The sequence below is a fragment of the Pinus tabuliformis genome, chromosome J, assembly GCF_031772625.1.
Source record: "Pinus tabuliformis cultivar Carrire ecotype Pingquan chromosome J, CPIR1, whole genome shotgun sequence".
Classification (NCBI taxonomy): Eukaryota; Viridiplantae; Streptophyta; class Pinopsida; order Pinales; family Pinaceae; genus Pinus; species Pinus tabuliformis.
The window spans coordinates 470,141,263-470,165,516 of NC_142295.1; the positions used below are offsets into that span (position 1 = coordinate 470,141,263).

Consider the following 24,254-nt stretch of genomic DNA (forward strand, 5'->3'; position numbering starts at 1 on the left):
TTTAAATCTAAATTATTTTAGAGTATTCAAATTGTACACTCAAGCATTTAAACTTATATTTCCAACCAATTCTTTCAAGTAAAATAGATAAAAAAATATGTTTAAAAACCAAATGCAGAATATTTAGCCAATGCCCTCATTTTGTCCAAACTCCTATAGATTTTTTGGTCGCACATCAACTTTTTCTTAACAGTGTCGAATCTGTAAAAATCATAAAAAATGGTTTGAAAATATATAAAACTGCACACCTTGTGTGATTAGATACGGAATTGTAGATTATCCTTTCAAAGGACGATTATATTCGTTGAGTCACGTGTAACCTTAAGGAGAAGGTACAGATAACTTGAGGCTGGTGGAGTTCTACCTTTTACCAGGAAGGGAGGGATTGAATTTGAACTCACAAGGTTGCTATTGCCAAAGGCGGATTAGGACAAGCGAGGCGTATTGAGGGACACCAAGCGCAGTGCTCTATTAATTAGAAAACGAAATATCAGATATGATGTCACTCGCAGAAATCTCCGCCGGTCACACACCCAGCCTTGACCAATGTGAAAATGTGAAATGACAAGAAAAGCAACGTGAGCCTTTGACTCTTTAGTAACACTGACAAACACAAAACGAATGACGACGTTCGTGGCCAATCCCAATGGAATCTAATCAGGCTGTTTGTACCCTCTGACTTTGGGGTCACCAACTTCTAGTAGTTTCCGGACAGCCAAACTTGTCTAGCCTTTAACTCATACGCATCATCATTAACCCATATGTTGGGGCTCTGCATAAAATGATATATATAACCGAAACCCTTGGTGCACAGATAGGGCAAGGGCCGAACTCCCCGCTGTGATCAAATGGGATTAAAAAAGGGACCCTGGACACCTGAAGAAGATCAAATACTCATCTCCTATATCAACAAGCATGGTCATGGAAATTGGCGTGCGCTGCCTAAGCAAGCAGGTCTGCACTGTGCCCTAGCTGATCTGTGTATAATCTCCTGATCTTATGAGGGATTTTTGGGAGGATTAATGAATTGAATTGTATGTTGTTGTGCAGGACTTATGCGATGTGGAAAGAGTTGTCGCCTGCGGTGGACAAACTATCTGAGACCTGACATAAAACGTGGGAACTTCAGTCTCAAGGAAGAGCAGACTATCATTCATCTGCATCAAATCCTTGGGAACCGGTAAATCTCCAAATAAAATCTCACAGTCCCTTCTTCTGGCAGGCAAGATCTTTAGAATTTGAGTTTCTCAAGGTCATAGAAATGATAAAAATTGTAGCTGGAACCAAGAGAAAACCATGATGTTTTGATTTTCGATTTTTGTTTTTTGCCCCTTCTCTGAATGAAGGATTAGATCAGTTTTACATTTATATGGCCAGGAGCTAAGCGTTTTAGCCAACAGATTTGTAGAAGAAACCCTAAACACCTTTACTATTTGATGCCGGATGAAACTTTTAACAGGCATCTTAAAAATAGTGGGCGTGGAAAGGAAAATAGTCATTTGGTATAATTTAGACTCGAACTGCTAAAATTCTGATATGATGCAGAATGGATTTTAATCGAGCTTTGAAAATATTGTCTGCTTGTGAGCAAAAAATGGCCTGTGGTACTGGAAATAAGTGCGTGAATATAAAAGGCAAAGGGAGTACATGAATTTAAAAGGCAAAGGCAGTAGACACATCTCCAAGAGAAGTCATAAAGGATAGAATTGCAGGAAATTTGTGAAAAAAAAAGGGAACATTCTCAGAGAGGGTACTGAAGATTGAAGATCTGATTCCTTTCTCTCCTAGATTTAATCACCGCTTTGGAGTACTGTATTTCAAATTTTAGTTAAGGTATTAAAGTGAGGATAGATGTTACTTCGATATTCTTAGTATATAAAGATTTTTTTTGGTGTTTTTACTAGTTTATCAGAGGCCTGTATTCTGCAGTTGAATTAATGAATATACAGTCCTCCATGAGGATAACTATATATATATATTTCTCCATAAGGATAACACTATATCTATATATATCTTTATGGAGGAATATGCCCCTTTTTCCTTGGTGAGAGAGGCGTTTCCGGCCTCTGATATTTACTTTGAGTAGCTTTTTGTTTTCAGTTGTAAGCGAAACGGACGCCTTCAAGAGTCAGGGATTTGTTTTTAATAATTGTTTTGAATGGAAAAGAATTCCCAGGATTAGCCAATTGCATTCATTAAAATTTAGGATCTTGGTGTTTGTTTGTACAAAAACAGAATGAAAACTAAAATTGTTTCTTGTATTGGCCCTCTAGACAATAAGCAAACAGTTTGAACTTAAAAATGTTTTAGAACTAGGATGATTTAGAAGATATAACGCATACAAAATCAGCGTTAAGGTAAATAAAATGTGAGCATTTTTTTCCCATGACATTTTTATGCTAACACTTTGCTCCTATCACAGATCATATAGATTATTAAGGGAATTAATGTAGTAAATAAAATATTAGTTCTATGTTAATACTTTTTTTCCTCAACTTGTATATCTGAACTCCTTACTCGTATCATAGATCATACAGATTATAAGGGAATGAATTAATGTAATAAAATAAGAGATCTTATTTATATTTGAGATTTGGAAGATTATGTAAATATATCAAAGTGTATAGGGTTTAAAATTTTATTAAATTAATATTTGATTATTATAGAGTAAAGATAAATAAAAGAGACTAAAAGCTAGTTTATTTTGAAAAATATTTTAATTTTTGTTTTCCAACTTTCTTTTGACAGAGGTTGATTTGTTTTCACAAAGTTATTATATGAGACCCTTTAAACTTGCTTTTGAGTTTGTAAAATTGGGTTTGTTGTTCCTTTTCAGTTTTATTTGGGTAGTTATATGATTTTTGGGATATTGTAAATGTTATAATATATAATAAATAGTGATTAGTAAGATTATTATAAAGATATTTCAACTTATGTTATGATATTTTGTTTTGAATATTTTTATGCTTTTATATATTATGGTTAAAAAAAACATCCACATAACGATATAGAATAGATAATATCAATCTACTACGTTATGATATTTTGTTTTGAAATATTTTTATATGTTTATATAATTATAATAAAAAAGAGCTTAACATTATAAAAGAGATAATAAAATCTACTTTTAAATACAATATTTTATTTTATTTTAGTCTGTGTTAAATTAATGTTCAATCTATTATGGATGAGAGATTAGTTTCTTTAATATTTTAATTAATACTCTATAAATCATATTTTTTAATCTCATTTATTTTGTAATCACTTTTTAAATATTCAAAGAAATTAGATTCAATCTCATTTTAGTTTGTAATCACTTTTTAAATATTCAAATCTTTCATGAAAAAATTATCTTTAAGAATAAATCTAACATTAAAATACATTTACATTTATCAAAGCAGTATCACATTTCATACCTTTAAACTTATATTTCTTACTTTTATACTTCATACATAGTATAATGAAGTATAAAATATAAATTTTATTAGGTTTAAATAAATAAGAAATTATTCCAAAAATCCTAAAGTTTTGTTGTTTTCATTTTCAATAAATTAGATATATACATGTCCTTGTGCAGACCTAAAATCCCTCGAAGTTTTAGTTTTTATTATCGTGGAAAACTAAGTGTTTTAGTTTCAGGCAAATCGATTTTAAAGCAACTTATTGATTTATATCTGTGAAAGCAACTTATTTATTTATATTTATGAAGAAGTGGCAACTCTTCAGAGATTCTATGAGTTCATTTATGACAAAGCTTTAGGATGCTGTTCAGTGAAGTTACTGATCTCTTTGGAAGGTGGCTAGTTCATTATTTTATCCTTTTTTCTTTAAAATACCATTTTTACCATGTTCTTTTGCCTTGCATTTTCAGATGGTCAGCTATTGCCTCACACCTCCCCGGAAGAACAGACAATGAGATAAAAAATGTATGGAACACTCATTTGAAAAAACGCCTCCTGCAAATTGGGGTAGACCCAGTAACCCACGCGCCTAGAGGATACAATGTATCTAACTGTTACACCGCTGTGAATATCCGGGACCATCATGGCGAGCAGGTCGATCATCAGCTCCAAAGCCATGTCTGCGTTTCAGAACCAGTAAAAAAGACTTTCAAAAAGGAAGGTAACAGCATTGAATCCCTTGCCCGCCAACCTCTGCAGGAAGCCAAGGCTCCTCAAGATCATGGGGCATCGAGTAATTCGCCTGTAATTCACAAAACACCTGATGATCAAAATATGATGAGTTCTGATCAGCATGAAGCCTATTACAGTATCAACTCCTCAGGCAATAATTACACGTATTCCAGTGACTCGTCCCGAGTACTCTCAACGAAACCAATGGAACTCGTTTCTGAATCCCCATTTGGAGTCTGCAGTGCCATGGATAAAGAGCAGAACAACAGTGAAAAAGTAGCTGCTGTAATGCCCTACGATTATAGCAAAACAAGTGAGAAGAAAATGCTGGCCGTGGATTATACCAGTTTGCTTCAGTCTAGCTACACTGATTCCTTAAAGTTTATACTTGATGACGATGGAGAAGATTCGAATTCCAGCGAGTATCATGTCAACTGGAAGCCTTTGGCTGGAAATCAGCAGAATTTCGTCAGCTTGGGAAGCGGGGAATTTCGAGAACATGACAAACCAGTCGTGCAACAGGCAGATCCAGAGGGCAGTCTAGGGTACGATTCTTCGATGCTAAATAGTAACGTCGAGTTCTGGAGACATGAGCTATCTCTGTGGCCAGCAACAGAAAGTAACGCGATGGGAGAACCAGCTGTGGCCTACTCATCCTCGAATGGCGCAGCACCGCCTGTGACCGGGCAGCAGAAAAAAGTAAAAGTGGAACCCTCGGGTACCAATTTCTCCGTGGAGCAATTTCTTGAGCTTGCAGATCATACCATGGGCACAAACATGGAATGCAAAAGCAATATTTATGATCGTTGGCCAGACATGAACTTAGCAGATCAGGATCAGGGGATGGAGTACTGGGTCAACCTTCTTAGGCAAGTTGGTCCATTGCCATTCCTCGAGACTATAGCTCCACCTGACCTTTAGCCCTTCATTTCTGCCCACTCTACCCTAAGAGTTAAGGGCTCCCTCTTTCATTTCTGCCCCACTCTACCCTAAGAGTTAAGGGTTCTCTCTTTCATTTCTGCCCTAAGAGTTAAGGGCTCTCTCTTATGCTATGTTTCTTTCCCTCTCTCACGTGATCCTCTTTTCTCTTTCGATCCTGAATTACCGGGTAGCATGCAGTACATATCTGGAATGTCCTCTCAATTTCATTTTAAATGGCAGGGGTTGCTTTAAATGATTTGTGAACTAGGTAGTATTCAAATCTCCCTTTGTATCTTTACATGGAGTACTGGAGTTTTGTATTTTGTCTGAAGCGTTTTTGTGTGTCTCGTAGCTAAATTTATCCAACACCACTGGTTTTAAGAAAGTTTCACGATATTTTAACGTCTCTTGCATTTTAAACATGCATGTGACTCTGGGCAGAACGGTATTAACTGCACTGTTTTTAAGAAACACAGGTTTTAAGAAAGTTACCATTTAAAATACTGACTTTGGGCAGAACATTATTAATTGTTTGAATGCGTTTGGAAATGGGTTGGACAGTGATGGATATTGTATTCAAGCTGATGGTAGGCGTGGTTAAATGCCTGATCATCGATGATGATCTTGGTTGCAAGACTTGTTCTTTTATATTGGTCTTCAAGTTGTATATAGTCAGTATGTACATAAAGAATATATGTGATTTTGTTGGTAACATGGAGTGTTTTAAAATTATTTTTATTACTATAATTATTTTTAACATTTTATTAATTAAATTATTTGATTGGTATTTATGGATTAAATTAAACTATTAAACTATATTTTCAGATTATGATTATGCAAAAGTTCTTAAAAAATTTGTTATAGTTTTGTTTAAAGAGTTATTACCTTTGTTGTTTCTTCAGTTGATATGGAGGAAATATTTTAAAATATTTTTATTGTTATTAGATATTTTTTTAGGTGTAAATTTATGTATAATTTTGTATTACATATATATAATTATAATTTTGTATTACATATATATAATTTTAGATAGATTTTTGTATTTAGGATGATTTTTGTTCAATATATATAAGATGTGCATATTCATAAAAACTAAAATGCCTAAAATATGAGTCGACTTCCCTCATTACTTTTCATACTAGCTTTGCTGCTTCTAATTAAGATAAAAAAAATAAAACAGAGACCATTTAACTAAATGGTTAGTCCAATGGTGTCAAGTGCCACAGTGTTTTCATTTGAGCAAGTCTACCATCTTAGAGACTTTTAAATTTAGCAAAAAAAATCCTATTTTGCTAATTTTAACAGCTTTAGAAGCACCTTTCCAATGCTGGTCTTTATTTTTCATTATATGTATATTGTTTCCATGTATATTGTTTTCCTTTTGTGGGTGTTCCATGTGATAGGGATCCAGATGCTTACATTTTCCTATACTTGTTCAAAATAAATCTCTTTTCTAGTAATGTTTCTCTTTTTGCATCCTAGATTCCACTTGTGATAAAATGTGGAGTATTTCCCTACAAAAATGATGCATATTGTCTACAATTTATTGAGGACCAACTACTCCCCTACAACATTGGGTGTGAATTACTCATGACATGATGGAGCAAGAGAAGGGAAATAATACCACCAAGCCAAGAACCGTTTTGACCAATTGTAGGGGATCACATAGTTGAGATATCGATGGTGTCCACACTTTTTCACAGTAATTTTATATAAAAGAAAATAGACCATTAATATGATTTTTTTTGGCCAATTAAATGATATATATGATGTCACATATTCATAAAAAATAAAAATTACATTACCTCGAAGATGGAACTTGCTACTTCTAACAAAGATAAAAAATAAGAAAATAGACCATTTAACTAAATCGTCTGACCTTGCTGCTTTTAATGAAGATAAAAAAAATTAGAAAAGAGACCATTTAACTAAATGGCCAGTTGAATGGTTTCAAGTGCCAGGTGTCTTCATTTGAGTTGGAGGGTTCCAAACTTACTATCTTCTTTGCTAGCTTGGAGAATTTTGAATTTATCAAAAAATAATTTTATTATTCTTTTGACATCTCCATAAGCACATTTTCAATAATGGTCTTTATTTGCTAGTATATGTTTATTGTTTGTATGTATCTTGTTTGTCTTTTCTGGGTGTTCCTTGTGATAGGGATCCACATGCTTACATTTTCTTCTACTTGTTGGAAATACATCTCCTTTCTACCAATACTTCTCATTTGGCATCATGGATTCCACTTTTGTTCCCAACTGGAGTATTTTCCCATAAAACTATTGCATATTGTCTACACTTTATTAAGGCCAAGAACATGGAGGTAGTGTGGCACCATGTAGCCCCATGGAACTTGGGGTGTGAATTCCTCATGACATGGTGGAGCAAGAGAAGGGAAATAATACTAAGAAGTCAAGACCGGATTTGACCAAGAATAGGGGATTCCATAGCTGAGATATGACTGATGTCCATGAAATTTGAAACCACAAAGGAGGGGTTAAGATAGACTTGGAGGATATAGAGGTTCCAAACAAGGATTCTTCATAGAGAAGGGTACCAATGGGAAGACCAAAAACAATTTAAATTGAGGCCAAAGCTAATTCCATGAGGACAACTAGTGATATATAAGAAAGGATTAAAAGCTAGTTATAGTGAAGTGTACCAATGGGAAGACCAAAAATAATGCAAATTGAGGCCACAGATAAGTCCATGAAAACAACTAGAGATATATAAGAAAGGATTAAAAGCTAGTCCCCCAAGAGCTATAACAAAATGAAGCCTTAATCAAAAGATATATCTCAAAATAAACCATAGTGAAAAGGAAGTCTGCATATCTTTTCTTATTATCTTAGAGACTTAATCAAATAATGAAACCAAGAAGAAACTAGGGTTGAATTGAAAGAGCCGTAAACACCATAAAACTTAAAAGGACCCTAGAAGAATGCATCTCTCTTAAAGGTTACTATAGTAGAGACCAAAAAAGAAGAATAAAAAAATCCATTTGAATAATTATAACAAAGAGAAGGGGGTTCACAACACAATTATTTTTTCAGATTGCAATTAATTCCAAAAAAATCATATCTTCCTCCATGTCTATTGGATTGCTATTAATTCCAATGAAATCATATTTTCCTCCATGTCTATTGGACTGCTACCCTGTTGTTACTAGTATGATTTCCAAGATTATCTTACTATATTTATACCAAATACATGAATGATCTAACCAACTATGTAACTAATTGCACGTCCCTATATTTAATAATCACTATCAAATTTATTTATAAAAACTTTTAATCACTATATATATATATATATATATATATATATATAATTTATAAATGATAATAAAATCTAATCTTATAACCAATATAAATTATAATCAAATAATGTGATATATTTAATATAATTATATTATAACACTATAATTAATAATAAATATATTATTTTTTCCCTGTTAATAAAATAATGAAAAACATATATTTACGAATTATGATAACATCTCTGCACACTATATCAAACACAATTCCACAATTATATTAATAATTTTTTAATACTCAAAAAAACTACACACTATAATAATTTGCAGTGCATTTTCAACTTTGTCAACCAGATACAACAAAATATATGATAGAAAATATTGCATTATAATTAATGGTTAAATTTTACTCTGTATTTTGTTTTTTTACTATCAAATATAAGCAATCATGTTCACTTACGTCTATTAAATTTTTAAAATCGTTAATTTAATAGATAAGATAAAAGTTTACTATATTTATTTGTATGTATATGTTTGTATGGGCGTAAGAGAGATATATCTAGAAAGAGAGGTATCAGAGGTACCTCTATTAATATAGAGTCTTATATCTTAGATATAAGTAATTCTAAATTATATGTATTTGTATGTATATGTCTGTAGAGGCGTAAGAGAGATATATCTAGTAAGAGAGATATATCTAATAATAGAAGTATATTTATTAAGATAGAGTTTTAGATTTTAGATATAAGTAATTTAAATGGGATAGAAGAAAATTTTATGTTTTAGATATAAGTAATTTTATAGTGGATTGGAGAAAATAAAAAATCAAAGTGATGAAATTTCAAAATAAACACATATTGTAGGGTGGTTATAAATTTTAAGATTGACCCTAATATTTGCACTCACTACAAACTATAGCGTTTTGGGAATTCTTGAAAAACCTTGTCTCTCTTAATTCACATCATGTAAATTGCACACTATGCAATTTTAACTAGAAAGTTAAAACTCAATTGCGATGGGCCATTTATATCCTATGTATAAAACCTATGGTTATAGAGTAATTAGGTTGAAGAGCCTTTTAGTTCAATAAAATAAATAAAAGTAACAACAATTTTTTGTTTGATTTTGAGAGTTTTCATGTAGTTTGTTCAATGTTAGTATTCTCATGATAGATTTCAATTTTCATAAAATATATCTATTTAGTGGTTGAAAATGGAAATATCAAATGGACAATTACCATGGCTCCTATGCATTCCAAAAATTTATTATTGAATTTGAACATGAGGGGGTTTGGGTCATTCAAATCTTGGGATGAGAGCTAGAGGGATTTGTCTTTACTTGTTAAATAATCAGGAGATTTTTCAAGACACATACCTTAGATATTATTATTTCTTGAAATATGAGAGTCCTCCCAAACCTCTATTTAAAAGTAATAGTGAGATCAAATTGTTTTGTTATTTATAGGGCCTTTTTTCAATCCAACATATCATGTTGAAAGTTGTAATGTTCCCAGAAAGCTGTAAATATTTTATTTACTGTAGTAAGAACAAACTGAATAATTGGTGCTATTATCTGTTTGAATTGAATAATATTTTTATTTTTTGAAAATAAGAAATGATTTAAGTATTAGCAGATCTTGTAACTTCTGAGGGAAGGAAGTTGACAAAAAAAAGTTGCTGGAAAAACCCTAACTACCTCCCCTAACTGTGCAAGGCTTCCAAAAAAAGGAAGTAGGGGGAAGGAAAAACTACGTTGTAATGACAGGCAGTGAAAGGGGAAACTTGCTATGTTTGGTGATGACCAGATAGCATGAGTGCTATGCGCGAGAAACTTGCAGAAGACTGAAGATCTTGTGAGCAAGCTAGGGGGGAGATTTGGTCTTGAAAGACAATCTCACGGATGGCAGGATTGACTAGCAATGGAACCCAGATGTGATCTCTACCATTGGAGTTCCTTACTTAAAAGCAACTTAGGTATGAGGTACCTTCTGAAAATTATACTGATGCACCAAACTGAATTAGGTGTCTTCTACTGTGAATAAAAAGGGGTAGAGGCCTAATGCTAAAGTGATAGTTGGAAAAGTTAATAGTAGGATTCAGTTGCATTTTATTTACTGATAACAGGAAAACACAAATGTAGTGATCTTTACAGATAAACTAGTAAACTGTAACTATCAGAAAATGAGGCATTCACCTGTAAAACTGGAATATACTATTCTCATAAATATAATCTTTACAGTTCTATTGATACAAGAAGAATGACTATCATATAAATGCAGTAAGTAAAATCTGTACATGTATTTTTAAATGCAAAAAAAATTGACTGGCGTAGGATTATTGTAGAGTTACAACTCTATATCGATCTTTAATACAAAAAGAAAAGAAAGAATTTAATGTACAATACAATAGAAAGAAATGGGAGTAAAGCTTCTTCGACTGTGTGAAACTTTAAATAATCTAGGAAAAAATTAAGACGTGGAGATGTTGCTATTTCAAGAAAACAAGATTAGAAGAGGTTGTTAAAGCAAGGGTTTAGGAATAGAAACTCTAAGGCGGACCTGGCTAGAATTCTGAGAATGGATTGTTAATTAACAATTCCAAATCCTGCCTGGTCTGCCTAAAACCCTACGAGGTAATGAAACCCCTTGCCATTAATTTGATTGAACTAATGAATGAGTTAACTAAAGCTCTAAATAAATTGGAACAGGAAAACAAAAACATTGTAACCATGCAAGAATAATACTAAGCAATTTCGACACAGTAACGAATAAACAGTATGAATTTTAAAAGAAAACTCTAAATCACATTTCCCACAGTGAGCCTTGCTCAGACAATCGGAACTGGAATCTTAAGAACAAATTAGCATGTTGGTTCGAGGAGCCACATCGCAAACCATAAACCATAGACCCAAACACAAATTGCTTCCATATAACTCATAAGTTTTACACATTGAAACAGATAATGATATCAATGAACCAGACATCGGTATATAACCCGAGAAGATGGAAATCCATTACATTAAGGAACATTTTCGGCTTCAAGCCCAAGAAACCAGAATATCTGCCTTAGTTCTGAGAAATGTAAACCCCTATAAATAAACACAGAATTTTAACATGAAGACAATACCGGAGTTTCCATATACTCAGGACCCGCTGCCAGTAGCAAACCCTCATTCATTTTGAGGAACATACATGTAAACACCCCAGAACAGTGATGGGTAATTTCCTATCAAACTTAAAACCTTAAACCCTTAACCATGCAGTGACTACACTAATTGTCAACATGAAAGAAAAGCTTAAAAATCTCAGAGAGCCGAGGTTCTAACCACAAGCAGTCTGGGGGTGTTTTCCCCCTCAAGCAAACAAGCACTATTCCGGAGTTGAATCTTACCCGAAAGCTCTCGGTGACACAAACTTGAGAAGAATCTCTCCATCGGGCATAGCAGAGAACCTCGAACCAGAAGACAAGCTTCCTATAGGTGAAACCAAGCCACAAATGCTGATTAGAAATAAGGAAACATAAATTAAGCATATCCATTAACTGCAAAGGAAAATATAACAGAGTTTGCTTTGAAGATATGGCTCACCCGATGAATACTCGCCAGAAAATAGACCATGATCCTGTGTCTGCGAACTCTTCCTGTATCGTAGCTCTGGTTCGATAGATCGATCAGGCTTGCAAGAGGAGATTCAAACTAGAGCAGGCTTCGAGGAAGGATGCAGGGAAATGGAACCACTGTCTTTGCAAACTGGAGAAGTGAATAACCCCAAATGCAGTCCAATTGTTAGATTGTGGAGCAGGCTCTACACCGTCGATGAGACGGGAGTCTCGAGTTATGTAGATGTGGCAAGATGACCTGCCCGTGCCATGTACCAGGGTGGAGTCGGGGAATCAATGACAGAACAAATATTAGTCCATAGCAATGAGATATAATCTAGTAAGCTATGTGACTGACAACATGAGCGTGAAATAGTAGGAGGATGGTTGAAAGTCACGTGGCACAGAAAATATTTAATATAATCCACCTCAATATTAACTCTTAAACCAAAAATTAAGAACGACAGCCAGACCTTAATCGGAGATCTGATATCGTGGATACGATGGTACCTAACTCATTAATAGATAAGTGCAGAGCTATGTCAACTCGAAATTAGAAGCGTAATGATGCAAACCATGTAATAAAAAAAAATCATTTTATATTATTTGTATATGTAATATGGAGGAGTCATTACAAGTGGTATCAGAGCCGAGGTTAGAAAACTTTGGCCTCTGGCAAATATATTAAATGGGAATAAACAGATCATGTGTTATTTAAAAAAAAAATAGTTATTGTGTTAACCTTCTTTTTTTCACCTGTGTTAAGCTCAGGAAACAGACGATAGTAGATTAGTGAGAAGGGACAGTGTTCCACATAGGATTGTGATGGGTCAGGGACCTACAACAGTCCCTAAAACTAATCCTAAGATATGGGTATAGCTAGGAGAGGAGGCCCGCAACACTAATCTTGTGATATTAGAGATAATTCAGGAATTAAAGAATGAGATGGCCCACTTGTGAGAGGACAATGCAAGATTAACTATGAACAGGAAAAAATCATGAAAAGCCTCTCTGACAAGCAGAATCAACGCTCGTTGAACCCCATCCCTGAGCAGCTACGAGTGTCAGAAGAACAAGGCTACCACAGAGATTGGGAAGAGTCAGAAGGAAAGGAAGAGAATCAAGAGGAAAAGTCAGATAATGCCTCCGAGCACCCGACATTGGAAAGGCAACGTATAGAATTACAAGGGGAGCTCTGGAAAATAAAACTGCCACACTTCGATGGAGAACTGTAGGAGGCAGCTGAGGCTTGGTTGATTAACATGAACAAATATTTTCAATTATACAAATACGATCACAATCTCAAGTCGCGGCTGGTCATTTTCCAACTATAAGGAAAGGCCACCCTGTGGTGGGAAGAGGTCAAGATTGTACGAGGGGTAAGTGAACAAAATATAACTTGGGAAAATTTTCAAAAATATTTCAAGGAAAGATACTTGACTGAACGATTTTACGACGAGAAAGCAAGGGAATTCCATGACCTGTGACTTGGACAACAAACAATGGATGAGTTTATCACCCGATTTACCTCGTTACTCTGTTATGTGCCCTACATACGAGAGGAGAAGGCTAAGGTACAACGGTTCATCAGTAGTTTACCCTTGGTGATGAGGGAAAGAATTGAGTTTGATAACCCAAAAACGATGGATGAGGTGATACGAAAGGCTAGGATATGTTATCAGCAAAGTAAGTAGAAGGGAGAAATTTTAGGAAAGAGGTGGGTTGACAAGAGAGGTAATAAGATGGCTGGGAGCACTAAAGGAAATCATGGCAGTGTTAACAAAGGATTTTCCAAAGGGAAAAACAACAGAAATATTCATAAGAACTCGCTCAAATTGAAGCCACCCATTGAATCCAGAATCAGCGAACAATCTGGAAAAATTGATAATGAAGGGACAACAAGGCCTCCAGTGCAATGTTGGGGATGTGGAGGGCCTCATTACGTTAAAAAATGTCCTCATCGAAAGGGTACTGAACAGGTTTCACAGATCCATGAAGCATCTACGGTTGGTGACGTGGGTCGGAGTTTACCGAGAATTAATGCTGCTTTAGAAGATCGTGAGGCAGAATACTAGCCGACTATGGTGGAGTTTGAAGGTAAGGTCTTTGATTATATTGTAACTATTTTAATTGATCCTGGAGCTACATTAAGCTATGTTAGTCCTAAGGTTGTGGAACAATGTAAGTTACAAACTGTTACGTTTAAAGACCCTTGGCTAGTACAGTTGGCAACAGGGGCAAAGAGACGTGTGATAACTAAGGTCAATAACTGCCCCTTGAAGATAGCAGGTCAGCCGGTGATAGCAGATTTAAACACACTTCCCCTTGGATTTTATGACGTGTTGATAGGCATGGACTGGTTGCAAAGGCGCTGGTCCATTATAAACTATAAACCAAAAACTATTTGCTACAGGGATGAGCTCGAAGAAAAGCAGGAGATGCAAGGTATTATGAGGCCAGTGCAGATTCTGCCAATAACTACCTCTCAGTTGACAAAATGTATCAGGAAAGGATGTCAAATTTATGCCATCCAAGTGGGTTATGCCAACTCAAAAGACAAGACTACCACATTGGAAAGTATCCCAGTAATACGAGAATTTGCAGATGTGTTTCCGGAGGAGATACTAGGACTACCACTCAAGAGAGACATAGACTTCACTATTGAATTGGTGCCGGGGGAAACCCCGGTATCCCAAGATCCTAATCAAATGAGCATGCCAGAGTTTATAGAATTGAAAATGTAGTTGCAGGAGATATTGGACAAAAATTACATCTGCCCCAGTGTGTTGCCCTGGGGAGCCCCTGTGTTATTCATTAAAAAGAAGGATGGGACCCTTTGTATGTGTATGGACTATCGTTAGTTGAATAAATTGACAATTAAGAATAAATACCTTTTACCCTGAATTGATGAACTTTTTTATCAGGTAAAAGGGGCAACGATATTCTCAAAAATTGACTTACAATCAGGATACCACCAAATCAAAATTAAAGAGGAAGACATAGCCAAAACTGCTTTTAGAACTCGATATGGACACTATGAGTTTGTGGTGTTACCCTTTGGGTTAACCAATGCCCCACGACCTTTATGTGCTTAATGAACAACATATTTCATCAGTATTTAGACAAGTTTGTGTTAATTTTTATTGACGATATATCGATATATTCCTGGAATATGGAGGAACACAAGGAGCACCTCATATTGGTATTGCAAACTCTCTGAGAACACCAATTATACACCAAATACAGTAAGTGTGACTTCTTTAAGAAACAAATTTAGTACTTGGGACATATAATCACTAAAGATGGGATCGTTGTGGATCCCGAAAAGATAAGGACCATAATGGAATGGCCAGTTCCAAAGGACGTAACAGACATAAGATCCTTCATGGGATTAGCTGGTTACTATAGGCGGTTTGTGGAAGGATTTTCGAGAGTGGCTTACCCTTTCACTTCTTTGCAGAAAAAGGGGAAAACTTTTAAATGGACCGTAGAATGTCAAAAGAGTTTGGAACAACTTAAGCATCTGCTCACCACCGTGCCTATACTAAGCTTAGCTGATCTAGGTAAGGACTATGTGGTGTGCACAAGTGCGAGTAAGGAAGGGGTAGGAGGAGTACTGATGCAAGAAGGAAATGTAATCACATATGAGTCTAGAAAATTAAAAGAACATGAGCAGAAATATTCTGCTTACGATCTCGAGTTGGTAGCTGTTATTCACGCCTTAAAGATGTGGTGCCAATATTTGATAGGTAAAAAGTTTCTATTAATGATGGACCATCATAGCTTGACTAATTATTTTAGTCAGCCTACCTTAAATGCTAGGTAGGCACAGTGGGTAGATTTCTTAAGTGGTTTTGACTTCGAGATTAAGCATTTGAAAGGGAAAGAGAACCGGGTGGTGGACGCTTTATGTCAAAAAGTATAATGTCTCTACGAGATTTCTTACAGCGAGGGGTGAAGTACCTTTGAGGAAATGATTAAAAAAGCAGCAGAACAAGATTCAAGATATCACCAAATAGGACATCAAGTTCAGAATCCAACCAAAAAAGAAAATAAGACAGGATATGCTATGGATGCTGCTGACATTCTGAATTATAAAAAAAGGTTGTATGTACCCAACCAAAATAACATTAAAAGCTTGATTTTAGATGAATTTCATAAAAGTCATTATGTTGGGCTCTCGGGGTATCAGAAGATGATTACTGCACTCTGAAAGGAATATTATTGGCCGGGGATGAAAAAAGATGTAGTAGAATATTTGACACGTTTCCTGGAATTCCAACAAGTTAAGGCGGAACACTAGCACCCTGCTGGGTTATCATATCCACTACTAATTTCGGAGTGGAAATGGGAAACCATCTCTATGGACTTCATAATAGGATTACCCAAGTCAAAAAGAAACAACGATTCCATCATGGTGGTGGTGGACAAGTTAAGTAAATCAGCTCATTTCATACCAGTACAATCTACTTACAGAGGAGTGCAGATTGCCCATATCTTTATGCAAAATATTTTTAGGCTACACGGGTTACCAAAGACTATAATATCTGACCGTGACGTAAAATTTATGTTAGTCTTTTGGAGAACTCTGTTTGGGGAATTCAACTGAGCTTCAATACCGCTTATCATCTTTAGACCGATGGACAAACAGAAGAGGTGAATTAGGTTGTAGAAGATATGCTAAGATCAAATGTAATGCCGCAACCATCCAAGTGGGAAGATTACCTACACTTGGTCGAGTTCGTGTACAACAATGCCTATCATACGTCCCTACAGATGAGCCCATTTGAAGTATCGTATGGATGGAAATGTTGCACACCCTCAAGCTGGGGGGACCAGAGGACAGGCTAATGTTGGGCCCCGAAATGCTTAAAGAAATGGAGGAGATGGTCAAGAAGGTACAATTCAATTTAAAGGCAGCCTAGGATAGGCAAAATAATTCACCAACAGAAAGAGAAATTTTAAGGAATACCAAGTAGGCGATCACATGTATGTGAGAATTCGAGCTAAAAAGAGCACACTACAATGGAGTGGGAGTGCCAAGCTGGCACCCCGATTTTGTGGAACTTTTCAGATCTTAGAGAGAGTTGGTCCAGTGGCATACCAGCTCGCTCTGCCAAGTCATATTCAGGTCCACAATATCTTCCATGTGTCTGTATTAAAAAAATATGTTTATGATCCTAAGCACGCAATCAATTGGCAGGACATACAGGTAAGAAACTATCCTAGGTAGACCAATCAGTTTTGTTGACTAAGGAAAAACTGACTTAAATTATTGTGTGTTACAGGTCGAGCCAGAAGGAGAAATCTTGGTCGAGCCACTGAATATACTAGATCGGAGAGAAGTAACGCTGAGGAAACGAGCCATCACCCAGGTTAAATTGCAATGGCAACACTTTGGGCCAGATGAGGCCACCTGGGAGGATGAACAACTCATGATAGAAGCTTATCCAAGACTGTTTGTAGCTCGGAAACATCGGGATGATGTTTGATTTTAGGAGGGGGAGATGTAATGTCCCAAGAAAGCTGTAAATATTTTATTTACTGCAGTAAGAACAAATTGAATAATTGGTGTTATTATCTGTTTGAATTGAATAATATTTTTATTTTTTGAAAATAAGAAATGATTTAAGTATCAACAGATCTTGTAACTTCTGAGGGAAGGAAGTTAACAAAAAACAATTGTTGGAAAAACCCTAACTACCTCCCTTAAATGTGCAAGGCTTCCAAAGAAAAGGAAGTAGGGGGAAGGAAAAACTGTGCTATAATTACATGTAGTGAAAGGGGAAACATGCTACGTCTGGCGATGACCAGATAGCATGAGCGTTGTGCGCGAGCAGCTTGCATAAGACTGAAGGTTTTGTGAGCAAGCTAGGGGGGGAGATTTTGTCCCGAAAGACAATCTCACAGATGGGAGGATTGACTAGCAACGAAACCCAGAGGTGACCTCTACCATTGGAGTTCCTTACTTAAAAGCAACTTAGGTATGAGGTACCTTCTGAAAATTATATTGATGCACCAAACTGAATTAGGTGTCTTCTAATATGAATAAAAAGGGGTAGAGGCCTAATGCTAAGGTGATAGTTGGAAAAGTTAATAGTAGGATTCAGTTGCATTTTATTTATTGATAACAGGAAAAATTAAATGTAGTGATCTTTACAGATAAACTAGTAAACTGTAACTGTCAAAAACAAGGCATTCTCCTGTAAAACTGGAATATACTATTCTCATAAATATAATCTTTACAATTCTATTGATACAGGAAGAATGACTATTGTAGAAATGCAGTAAGCAAAATATGTACATGTATTTTTAAATGCATAGAAAAATTGACTGGTGTAGGATTATTGTAGAGTTACAACTCTGTACCGATCTTTAATACAAAAAGAAAAGAAAGAATTTAATGTACAATACAACAGAAAGAAATGGGGGTAAATCTTCTCTGGCTGTGTGAAACTTTGAATAATCTAGGAAAAGATTAAGACGTGGAGATGCCTCTATTTCAAGAAAACAAGCTTAGAAGAGGTCGTTAAAGCAAGGGTTTAGGAATAGAAACCCTAAGGTAGACCTGGCTAGAATTCTGAGAATGGGCTATTAATTAACAATTCCAAGTCTTGTCTGGTCTTCCTAAAACCCTACGAGGTAATGAAACCCCTTGCCATTAATTTGATTGAACCAACGAAGGATTTAACTAAAGCTCTAGATAAATGGGAACAGGGAAACAATAACATCGTAACCATGCAAGAACAATACCAAGCAATTTCGACATAGTAACGAATAAACATTATGAATTTTAAAAGAAAACTCTAAATCGCGTTTCCCATAGTGAGCCTTGCTCAGACAATCAGAACTGGAATCTTAAGAACAAATTCGCATGTTGGTTCGAGGAGCCACATCGCAAACTATAAACCATAGACCCAAACACAAATTGCTTCCATATAACTCATAAGTTTTACACATTGAAACCAGGGAAAATTTTAAGAACCCCCCCTAAATTTATAAATATAATAAATGGGCGAATCTCCATGGTATATAGGAAAAATGGAAGACGATTTTATCAATAATATAATATGTATATATAATTTTTTGGTGAATCTCTCACCAGGCATGGCGAATATTTTACTCAATTATAAAATCTTGTAAGATCTTGGCGAGTCTTTCACTAAATAATAAAACTTTGTAAAGTCCTAGTGAATCTTAGCATAAGCTACATGTTGGTTTAATTCCCCCATTTAAATAGGCTACATTCCAGGTGAATACCATGGGTCAATACCATGTGCCATTTTGGTGAATACCATGGGTCAATACCATGTGCCATTTTTATTTTTATTAATTCTAATATTAGGGTTAATAATGGTTTTTTGCATGGTATTAATAACAATCTAGTCCATGGTATTTGTCCCATAGTATTTTGGCCATAGGTTTCACCTAAATATAACCCATTTTTTGAGTGTTCATAAATATAAGGTGACTTCTGGAGTAAATATAAAAAAATGTTTTATTTGTTTACCATACCTCTCGTTTATTTATATTTTTATTAATTTACCATACCTCTTTTACAAATATGGTATTTGGCCCATAGGATTCACTTAAATAAAACCTCTTTCTTGAGCCTTCATAAATAGAACGAGGGTTATGGACTAAATATAAAAAGAGGTTTTATTTATTTATGATACATCTAGTTTATTTATATTTTTATTTAATTACCATACCTTTTGAGTAAGTATAAAAAGACGTTTTATTTATTTACCATACCTCCACTTTACTTATATTTTTATTTGTTTACACCCTTACATGTATATAAGGTGACTTATGGAGTAAATATAAAAAATATTTTATTTATTTACCATACCTCTCATTTATTTATATTTTTATTAATTTACCATACCTCTTCTATAAATATGGTATTTGGCCCATAGGATTCACTTAAATAAAACCTATTCTTGAAAATGGGCGAATGGATTCACTTAAATAAAACCTATTCTTGAAAATGGGCAAATGGAAGTTTGTAAGTCCTAATTTCAAGGGCTAAATTTACCTTTTTTACCCTCTCCCTTAAAATAAGGTGGGCTATTTGAGGTGATTTGTAAAAATGTACGATGATACAAAATATTCGCCCACTAAAAATTTAAAACCCCTTAATTTCGCCAAAGGGCGAACATTCGCCCCTAAAATTATCCTTGATTGAAACAGATAATGATATCAATGAACCAGGCATCAGCATATAACCTAAGAAGATGGAAATCCATTACATAGAGGAATGTTTCGGCTTAGCCCAAGAAACCAGAATATCTACCTTAGTTCCGAGAAATGTAAACCCCCATAAATAAACACAGAATTTTAACATGAATATAGTACCAGAGCTGCCATATACTCAGGACTCACTGCCAGTAGCAAACCCTCGTTCATTTCGAGGAATGTACATGTAAACACCTCATAACAATGATTGGTACTGTCAAACTTAAAACATTAAACCCTTAACCATGCAATGAATGCACTAATTGTCAATAGGAAAGAAAAGCTTAAAAATCTCAGAGAGTCGAGGCTCTAACCATAAGCAGTCTAGGGGTGTTTTTCCCCTCAGGAAAACAAGCACCATTCCGGAGTTGAATCTTACCCGAAAGCTCTCGGTGACACAAACTTGAGAAGAATCTCTCCATCGAGCATAACATAGAACCTTGAACCAGAAGACAAGCTTCCTACAGGTCAAACTAAGCCACAAATGCCGATTAGAAACTAGGCAATAGAAATTAAGCATATCCATTAACTGCAAAGGAAAATATAACAGAGTTTGCTTTGAAGATATAACTCACCTGATGAATACTCGCTAGAAAGCGAACCATGATCTTATGTCTGCGAACTCTTCTCGCATCGTAGCTCTGCTTCGACAGATCGATCAAGCTTGCAAGAGGAGATGCGAACCAGAGCAAGCTCCGAGGAAGGATGCAGAGAAATGGAACCACCATCTTTGCAAACTGGAGAAGTGAATAACCCCAAATGCAGTCCAATTGTCGGATTGTGGAGCAGGGTCTACACCGTCGATGAGACGGGAGTCCCAAGTTGTGCAAACGTGGCAGGACAACCTACCCATGCCACGTACCAGGACGGAGTCGGGGAATTAATGACAAAACAAATATCAATCCATAGCAATGAGATATAGTCTAGTAAGCTATGTGACTGACAGCATGAGTGCGAAACAGTAGGAGGATGGTTGGAAGTTGCGTGGCACATAAAACATTTAATATAATTCACCTCGATATTAACTCTTAAACCAAAAATTAATAACGACAGCCAGACCTTAATCAGAGATATGATATCGTGGATATGATGGTACCTCACTCATTAATAGATAAGTACAGAGCTATGTCAACTCAAAATTAGAAGCATAATGATGCAAACCATGTAATAAAAAAAAAATCATTTTATATTATTTGTATATGTAATATGGAGGAGTCATTACAAAAGTTGAGATCAATTTCTCCTCTTCAAAATACATTACAGCATGCTAATTAAAATATTTTATAAAAAATTCTAACCTAACTTGTAAAAATCTTAAATTTATATAAATTATAATTATAGACAATTTTTCCAAAACATTAACTAATTTATCAATTTAAAATAAAATTCAATATATTTATTCTCTTTTTATATATATAGATATATAATTTTACTAATTTCATTTTAAATTATAATAAATTAAAATTGATAAAAATAAAATATAAAAATTATATAAGCAAAAAGTTACTCCATAATAATAAAAAAATAATAAAATAAATATAATAATCACATTTAAATTACAAACATCAATATATGAAACCTCATGTGAAATGTTGTTGAAAGGAAAAAATGTCATGTACAGATATTGCCTAGGATGACTTATGATACTCAATACTTCCTTATAGTTGAATATTAAAATAAATGAGTTTAATGTCTTAAATTTTTTTATTAATAATATATTATTAATTTTTATATAATTTTGAAATGTTTTTAATTTAAATATATTATAATTATGATAGTTATATCAATTAAATAGTTTCTGAATATTTATAGATATTAATTTATGATAAGCATCAAGTCAGTTATTTTATTATGCATTTCATATTGTCTAAATAAAAAAAGTCATATCTTATTCGTGGCACCTTTAGAGTAAGAAAATGAGTCCGAGTCTGAGTCTGAGAGTGAGTGAGAGAGTGAGTCTGAGTCTAAGAGTGAGCGAGAGAGTGAGTCTGAGATCGGGGCATATAGCTCAGCGGTTAGAGCCTTTTATTGGGTCGCAAGGTTCGAGTCCCGCTATGTCTAGCTGGGTCTCTCACAAGGCATACGAGTATAGTCAATTTCATTCCTAAGACGGCAGCCCAACCCAGCATATGAGTATAGTCAATTTCATTCCTGAGACGGCGGCCCAACCCAGGAACACCATGCCTTGTGAGAGACCCAGCTGGACATAGCGGGACTCGAACCCTATGACCTAATAAAAGGCTCTAACCGCTGAGCTATATGCCCCAATCTCAGAAAATGATTCTGATTTTGAGCCTGAGAGTGAGTGAGAGAGTGAGTATGAGATCGGGGCATATAGCTCAGCGGTTAGAGCCTTTTATCGGGTCGTAGGGTTCGAGTCCCACTATGTCCAGCCGAGTCTCTCACAAGGCATGGTGTTCCTGGGTTGGGCACGGGGTGAGGCGCATACAAGTATAGTCAATCTCATTCTTGAGATGGCGGCCCAACCCAGGAACACCATGCCTTGTGAGAGACCCAGCTGGACATAGTGGGACTCGAACCCTGCGACCCGATAAAAGGCTCTAACCACGGAGCTATATGCCCTAATCTCAGACTCACTCTCTCGCTCACTCTCAGACTTAGAATCACTCTCTCACTCACTCTCAGACTCAGACTCAGACTCATTTTCTTACTCTAAAGGGTGCCACGAATAGGGTATGACTTTTTACACCCCTATGGCTTGTCCAGTCGTGTCCGTGTCTTGTTCGTGTCTGTGTCTTGTTTGCAGGTTGCTAGCACTTCGAAGGATGATTTGGCTCTCATTCTATTAAAATTAGATGTCCCTTAGCCTGTCTCTCTCCTCCAGTGCTCGCGGCTGTGTCCTTGTTGAGCCCGTGTTGAGAGAGGTTGGATAGAGAGGAGGAGTGACAGTGTGCTATCTTCCTGTGAGCCAAATCATCCTTCGAAGTGCTAGCAACCCACGAACAAGACACAGACACGAATAAGACACGGACACGAACAAGACACGGACATGACTGGACAAGACATAGTGGTCTCTCACAAGGCATGGTGTTCCTCGGTTGGGCCGCCGTCTCAGGAATGAAATTGACTATACTCGTATGCGCCTCACCCCGTGCTGGTAATATTGAGCTTGACGCAACACTGATCCGTAAGCCATGAACACCAACCCAAGAACACTATGCCTTGTGAGAGACCCAGCTGGACATAGCGGGACTCGAACCCTGCGACCCGATAAAAGGCTCTAACTGCTGAACTATATGCCCCAATCTCAGACTCACTCTCTCACTCACTCTCAGACTCAGACTCACTCTCTCACTCACTCTTAGACTCAGACTCAGATTCATTTTCTTACTCTAAAGGGTGCCACGAATAGGAAAAAAAAGGATATCATAAAAATTAATTAAATTATTATTTATAAAAAATAAATATATAAGTTAAATATATATATTTAAAAAAACACCTAATAATATTTTTAACTATGGAGATTATTCTCATTTTATCATGAAAATTATTAATTTGTAAATAGTTTTTTCAGTATCATGGATCAATACCATGGCTTATCAATACCACATATCCAATATGGCAGAACCAAGTAAGTGGTTCGAAAGACTTTGACATAAAAATTAATATATGATTTCTCTTGAATGTATTTTTATTAATCATGGATCACAAAAGCCTCCGATTATAAGATAATTTGAAATAAATGAATTAAAATAATATCACTAATTTGAAGATAAATTTTAACTCTTGATATGTGAATATTATTACCAACATATTTTATGGAAGTTAAATTTCTGTCATTCATCTAATAATTATTGATAATTAAATTAAAATTGTGAAATATTTATTCTAAAATAATAAAATAAATAAATTTTATATTTTAAATTTAAATATATATATATATATATATATATATATATATATATATATATATTATTTAAAAGAAAAACAAATATGTTTATTTTTTGATAAATAATTATAAATTCAAATTTAATAAATAAAACGTATAATAAAATTATAAATTTTAGATTAAAAATATCTTCTAATAAATAATTACAAGTTAAAATTCAAATAATAGAATGTGTAATAAACTTTAATAATTAATATAAG

General features: G+C 35.0%; 2 protein-coding genes across 2 annotated transcripts; both read left to right on the forward strand.

The window, feature by feature from the left end:
• Positions 1 to 760: 760 nt before the first annotated feature.
• On the forward strand, positions 761 to 5,377 carry LOC149227865 (uncharacterized). The gene is made up of 3 exons (XM_089377948.1): positions 761 to 954; positions 1,051 to 1,180; positions 3,872 to 5,377. The coding sequence occupies exons 1-3, from the start codon at positions 849 to 851 to the stop codon at positions 5,052 to 5,054; spliced, it is 1,419 nt and encodes a 472-aa protein (XP_089234074.1). The 5' UTR covers positions 761 to 848; the 3' UTR covers positions 5,055 to 5,377.
• Positions 5,378 to 13,987: 8,610 nt separating this feature from the next.
• On the forward strand, positions 13,988 to 14,650 carry LOC149227866 (uncharacterized). The gene is made up of 2 exons (XM_089380608.1): positions 13,988 to 14,003; positions 14,115 to 14,650. The coding sequence occupies exons 1-2, from the start codon at positions 13,988 to 13,990 to the stop codon at positions 14,648 to 14,650; spliced, it is 552 nt and encodes a 183-aa protein (XP_089236734.1).
• Positions 14,651 to 24,254: the final 9,604 nt, after the last annotated feature.